Source organism: Anopheles moucheti, chromosome 3, assembly GCF_943734755.1.
Source record: "Anopheles moucheti chromosome 3, idAnoMoucSN_F20_07, whole genome shotgun sequence".
Taxonomy (NCBI): domain Eukaryota; kingdom Metazoa; phylum Arthropoda; class Insecta; order Diptera; family Culicidae; genus Anopheles; species Anopheles moucheti.
In genome coordinates this window covers 72163811-72170496 of record NC_069141.1, presented here as the reverse complement: position 1 = coordinate 72170496, position 6686 = coordinate 72163811, and the positions used below count along the sequence as shown (strand labels likewise).

General features: G+C 42.7%; 1 protein-coding gene across 1 annotated transcript; it reads left to right on the top strand.

The window, feature by feature from the left end:
* Positions 1 to 4679: 4679 nt before the first annotated feature.
* On the top strand, positions 4680 to 6684 carry LOC128301314 (growth/differentiation factor 11-like). The gene has a single exon (XM_053037721.1). The coding sequence runs from the start codon at positions 5252 to 5254 to the stop codon at positions 5606 to 5608; it is 357 nt and encodes a 118-aa protein (XP_052893681.1). The 5' UTR covers positions 4680 to 5251; the 3' UTR covers positions 5609 to 6684.
* The last annotated feature ends 2 nt before the right edge of the window (positions 6685 to 6686 follow it).

Sequence of the window (6686 nt, the reverse complement as noted above, 5' to 3'; positions counted from 1 at the left end):
CCACAAACAATAACCCAAAACACCCTTAAACTAATAAGCTGTAGTACAATCATTCCATATTCTCATACATTACAACAACGCGGTTAAGTATGCGCGTCCAGGACGTGTGAGATTTGTTGGGGGCGACCCCCTGTGAATCAGTAACAGTAAGGAACAAACGGAAACAAGATCACACTTTGCCAAAGCGAGGGATTTCAAACTGTTCAACAGGCATGTCAGTGTGTGTGGTGCGCTTTGTGTAGGTGGGAGACGAGATTATTTCACTGTAGAAACATTTGTTACGCATATAGTAGCTATTAGTGCTGATTAGTGTTATCGGTTCGATTATAAGGGCAGCGATGTAAAAGCGATGTGTTCTCTCAAAGCAAAGCAATGCGTAATCCTTCTCGCAAAAGCAAAAAAGAAAACAAAAAAACGCACACACTCTCACAGGTGGTACCGTGGCAGTAGGAAGGAAGGTTATAGCAAACTACTGTACTAAACACACATTTAGTATCCCGGGTCAATTCCTATCGTTTGTGAGTGGCTTGCAACATTTTTCCATCCTTATGACTTATGACTTATGACGGCGTGACGCAAGGACAAGCTTACTGTCCAATTATGATCAAGTGTAGATAATAATTAGCCACCCCCCCGGGGGGAGCACATCGAGGGCTTAGCACACTAGGCAGAAACATTGAGCGGTGTATGTGGGACGGAGGTGGATCGGTGGGCGGCAAACAAAGGCAAAACACAACAATGGCGGAAAGTTTGTATCTTAAAGATACTATTATAAACAAACAAAAAACCACCATTCGTTCTATGGTAGTAGGATGCTTTTTTGTGCGCTTTTACACGGCACTTCTTTCATTTCTCGTTCTCGTTGTTGGTGTTCTATATTAGTAGTGATGGCGGTGGCCTAGCCTAGCCCGCGTTAATGCCGCGATCTTTTGCGACGTAGATTGTAGATTTGTAGTGTTTTTTGCAAGCTTTGAGGGAAAAAAGAGGGGGGACGAAATGCACGAAAGAAATCAGAAAAAAAACGGTAGAATTGTAGTGTCTCATCGGCTAAACTTGGCATAGGGCCCCTTTTCTTTGCGTTCAATCCGATTCATACCATCCCTCTTCCCCCCCTCCGCACATCAATTGGACTCTTATGATGATTGAGTAGGATAATGCGAACACCGTTTGACTCGAAACATTTTTGAACCAATGATCTTTATCACTAAAACGGGGGCACATCTTCAGAAGATCAGCTAAATAAGCGGCGAGACGTGTGTGAGATGATGATCGCGTCTGCCAGGATCGGTACGTTACATATTTCATACACTTAGTTTCCTTCAGCCTTTCTCAACCTCAATGAAAAGGAACAAATCATATTCGGATGCTCATTATATACACTTGAAACAAATATATATATATACACACATTAAATATATTTATAGCATGTATAAATGCATGATGATGATGATGATGATGGGTAGCAAATTATGAATTATATTCTAAGTAGCTGCCAAGACACGAGGATCAAAACAAGAAACAAGAAAAGAAAAAGACAGAACAGGAAGAGGGCATAGGAGAAGATGCGTCGAGAAGTTGTGTAGACACTGTTTTTTCCCCTTTGTTTTCGAGACGTTATTTAGCTTGAATACGTTTGGCATCGTGACCCCACGAGTTGGCTAATGGAGCCGTGCGGGGAACCATTTTTCCGGGAGGCTCAATAATATATGCGTACGTTAGGAAGAGGGAATAACGCAAGAAGAATTTAATAAATGCACACCGGCGGTGTAGATGAGAGAAAGCGATATGATGCTCCTCAGAGGAGTCAGCTTCTGCCAAGCGGCCAACGAAAATGGAAACAGACAGACAGACACACACAGACACACAAAAAGGACACGTTTGAATAATGGCAGAATTGATGCAATGCAAAACAAGTGCAATAGTATAAGCTCTTTCTTCCTTCTCGAAGTAGTTAATATCATCATTTTCCAAATCTTTACTTCCAAATTGTTGTGTTGCGCGGGTGTGTTGCAGTGACAAAACTTTACTAATAAAACAAAACAACAACAACAACAACCTAAAACAAATGTATTGCACTCTAGCATATAGCGGTATTTGTTTTTGTTTTTAATTGAAAGCTTTTCTTTGGTTCCTTTGGACTTCTTTTGGTTTTGTTGCAAATCAGGAGCGTTTTCACCATTCCCATTCAGGAGTGGGGAATGGCAGCTACGCGGTTCGCTGTGATACTTCACACGAGCTGAATGATCTGTTAACCAGTGCTTTCCTAATGTTTGAACGCCAATAGCTCCAATTATATCAACTGATGTCGATCAACTGGTACGCTAGTTCCAAGATGGTTCCATTCTGGGTCAGAGGCTGTATTTCATATGCACTTCTTATATTTGTAGGCATCATGTGAGGCAAAGCTAAAGGCGCAGTAAGAAGGGGGCCCCTGAACTCACTTTGAATCATCCCACGGGTAGTTCGCGGTCAAATTTCGCCAGGGGCCTCTTGTGGTATCCGTCGGGGCCCCCTGTAGCATAAGGAGACTGGGCCTATGTATACAACTACTACACACATTTTTTGGGGCCTGGTGACCACCTACTCCGTCTACCATTTGATCCGCCGTTGATCCCTTTTCTCAACTCAACTACGTATCCGAAGATCAAGCTATTAAATAAACTTTTAATAAACACTGTCCACAAAATACTTTATATAAACACGTAAGTACGTAAAAGCGTTTACAAGAAAGCGTCGCCACCAGTAGATGCTGATCGCGCCTCATAATTGCATGCGGTTTTATGCTGAGTATATAGTTTGCATGAATATACCGACGAGCTGAGCTGTGTCGGTGCCCGAAGGACGTGGACACCGCTTAGCATACGGCTAAAGAACAGTACAATAGATGTTATCATCACATATCACATATATCAGCAGATTGACTCGCGGTACTGTTTGTCTCCCGCATTTCCACATTCCCACATGGTTATTCTTCTTCTTGATGACAATTTTTGTTGGGGGACAACAGAGAGCAAAATGGAAAGAATTAATCACCGTTAGTGTTTATTGTCCAGCTTACAAGAGCTAGAGGCGCACACGGTCATCTCAGTCGTCATTGCATATTATTTTTAAGCGCTTTTCCTTTCGTCGAAGTCTCTCCGCGTATGCGATCGTACTCGCCAAAAGCGACCGGTTTTGTGATTTCTGACACCAAGAGAGCATCCATGAAAGGAGATAACATCAATCTGATCCGCACAAGGATCCGCCATGCTTGTACATGACGCTTGCTCACGTTATCAGTCACTGTGATGCTATTGATCAATTAAAGATCTTCTACGATTGGTTATTAGTTACACATACTATCAAACAAGGGCCCTCTCGGGAGAGCGATCGATAGAGTAAATAGCTCAGCTACTGTGTCGAGAATCCTCCGTCTCGTTTTATCCATCCATTTCTTACAGTGCGTATCATAACTGAACAGCAGGTAAGTTTTTTAATTAATAGGAGTAGGAAACATAGATTGCCACTATTTCCGAAGACATTATTCATTACTTATTGTTCAATTATTTCGCAATAATTATATCTCTTGTCGTCGTGGAGTGTCCGGGGGTTTAGAAGGATTCCATATATAAATATATTCCATAAATATTCCACATTGTTATTTCCATAAAAATAAACTTGTGCACAGTAATGGTACGCACTGTCCTGTTTGGACGGACGGAAAGAGATGAAAGATCAGTTGACGGATCAAGCGCTATGATCACTAGAGGGAAGGGTACAGCCGTATGAAATGCTACCACGTGGTACGGAAATTTGTGCTGCCTCTTCGTTGATCATGCTCTCTTGGTGTCGGAAACCAAAAATTCCATCGTTTCTGAGCGTTTTCGACGGACGCGATCGGCGCAAAATTCGAAAGAGATGCAGGATCCGTTTTGCCTTTTCCCCCATGCGTTTGATAGGAATGTGGCACCGACAGGCAGACGTGATTAATGCCATTATGCGAGAAAAAAAAGCTGTATTAAATGTATGGTGAGAAATGTTACTTCCACAACATCACAAGTAACAAAACTGGCCGATTCCGGGGCATTTTGTCCTGGTTTGTTTTTTGTGCTGGTCCTGTCGTATAAAGATCGGCGCTGTTATCAACCACCTGTATCGGAGGCTCCCGTCCTACCTTTGCATTGAAGTCGTCACACAGGTTAATTGTGATACTTTGCCGGGGACATTGCTTTAGCCGTGAACATTCATGAGATTGCTAGAGAGAGCTACCCATCGAACTGTTTATAAATTTAGAACCCAAACCGTTGAAAGTGTTGCCTCAAGTTGACGTGAATCTTACCCGTTTGTACCCCTTTAAGGCTACTCTAAGAAAGTAACGTTTGGGTTAAGTTTTAGTCAGACAAATGGGATGCCTCGTTCACGTTCACGAGCCGGGTTCTTCCGCGATTTCGGTTTCGTTCAACTCGTTCGTCGCTCAATTAACTTCAATTGACCTAACCAGTGTCAATTAAATTGGCGCCACTTGAATGGCAGCAGTGGCACAAACACACCAAACAGTGCGTTCTGCAAGCAGAGTTGCAGCAAACCAATACAACACTACAGCTTTGCCTTTGCTGATTGCGTTAAATTCCGTGGAAAATATGCGTAACCCGTATAAATGATCGGTCCCCGGAGACATGGCGTGCTTAATCGCCGGGTGTTGTCTTGACGAAGCGGATCTCTTACTCGGAGGAGGAAAGTTCTTCGCGGTTGTGTTTAACTGCTGCTGCAAGTGGAGCAATTTTGTGTTTTTCAAAATTAGTTTTACTAACGCTAGCATTTCTAGGTTATGTTTACGTGTTGTTTTTTTGTAGAGAAATTAAAATTTGGTGACTCTTGGTACATTTAGTGCTCATTTATGTGTCGCCATCTTAAAACTGGTAGCATCGTCAAAAGGATTTCGTATGTATGGTAATGTAATGATAAGGCCCTCCTAATGGAGTTCGTGACGGTAATTGTTTCTACTATATGTGACATATAATACACCCAATGTGTTCCTGTGTAACTCTCTTATATTCTAGCCACATTCCACCAAATTGCCCACCCAACTGCAAAGACCAACAATCAAAGCAAACATCGAAACTTCTCCGTTGCCATCCATGAGCATTGTTCTCTCTCTCTCTCTCTATTTTTTTTATTCACTACAAACCCTTCGAATTTTGCTAATTGTTTGCCCTGTTCTTTAACCATACCGCCATGCCTCACCACCATATAGACACCATACATCGAGATCATGTTTCGCGATGCACCGAAAAAGCGCATCAAGCGCAACCTGTCGCTGAACTGTGACGAGAATACGAACGAAACGCGCTGCTGCCGGTACCCGCTGAAGGTGGACTTTGAAAAGTTCGGCTGGGACTGGATCATCGCACCGAAGAGCTACGATGCGTGGTACTGTGCCGGTGAGTGCATGATCAGCTTCCTGCCGAAGTACGAGCACACGCACGTGATGCAGCTCAGCACGTCCGCCATACCGTGCTGTTCACCGAAAAAGATGAGCTCGATCCAGCTGCTGTATTTCGACATGAGCTTCAACGTGATCTACAGCACCATCCCGAACATGGTGGTGGAAAAGTGCAGCTGCTCCTGAGGATCGCGATCGTGAGCGGTTTCGGTAAGCGGGAGTTGTCGACGGGGGAGAAAGGATTTTCCAAACACTGGTAACACACACACACACACAAACACACAGCGCAAAGGCAAAGACACACGTTGGGTTGGGTTAACATCGAACACGAACGAAACAATAAACGCCAGGCGGTGTACCATCGGGTGTACCGATTGCGTATCATAGGTAAGGCAACGTTTTTTTTTTCGTTTTTAAACAATTTGATAGAACAGAGGTCGTTAAAACTGTTGACAATTCCACTGGTATCTGTTAGCGCGGGCATGGGCTGTTGTATTCCTTTCCTTTTGGTCTTTCAAAAGAGAGAAAAAAAAGAAATCTACTTCTACGAACGAGTCTGAAGATCGGTAACATTTTGGAGCTTAACTAAAAATTAGATCTAGTTCGCTTAGCCTGTAGTAGGTAGTCGTAGTAGGTAACGAATTGTACAAGGGCAAATATACATACATAGCACATACACTTTAGGCAGTTGAGGTTTCAAAATTCTTAAAGTCATTATCGAGCAAAAAAAAAAGGAAGGAAGGAAGGAAGGATTCGCTTTGAAAGGATTAGAGATTAATACAGGAAGACGACTTCTTGAGGCCAGAGACTAACAAGGAAACGAACGAACGAGGAAAAAAAAGGCACTAAGCTGTGTTTGGGGAATGGAGAAGGGTCGGTTCCCTTATCTGTTTGGCTGCAATTGAACGGTACCAAAACATAAAAACACAAAAACCGAACGGTATACGATGACGATACGAGCTTCAAACTGTTGTAATACGTAGCAAAAACAAAATCCAAAAATTTACAATAATAATACAATATGTGATAACTAGCAAGGGAACAATCAATACATAATGGTATGGTTTGGAATTTGGCGAAGCAAAACTGCGAAAGAATGGAAACATATGGTTCATGTATTGTTGTGCCTCACACAGAGCAAAATAGAAAGAGAGAGAGAGAGATGGTAAAACGCATTTCCGGTGATTGTTACAAATACCGTTAGATGATCGTACCTAAAATCGTACGATATAAACTTAATAAATAATCCCCACCCCCCCCTCTC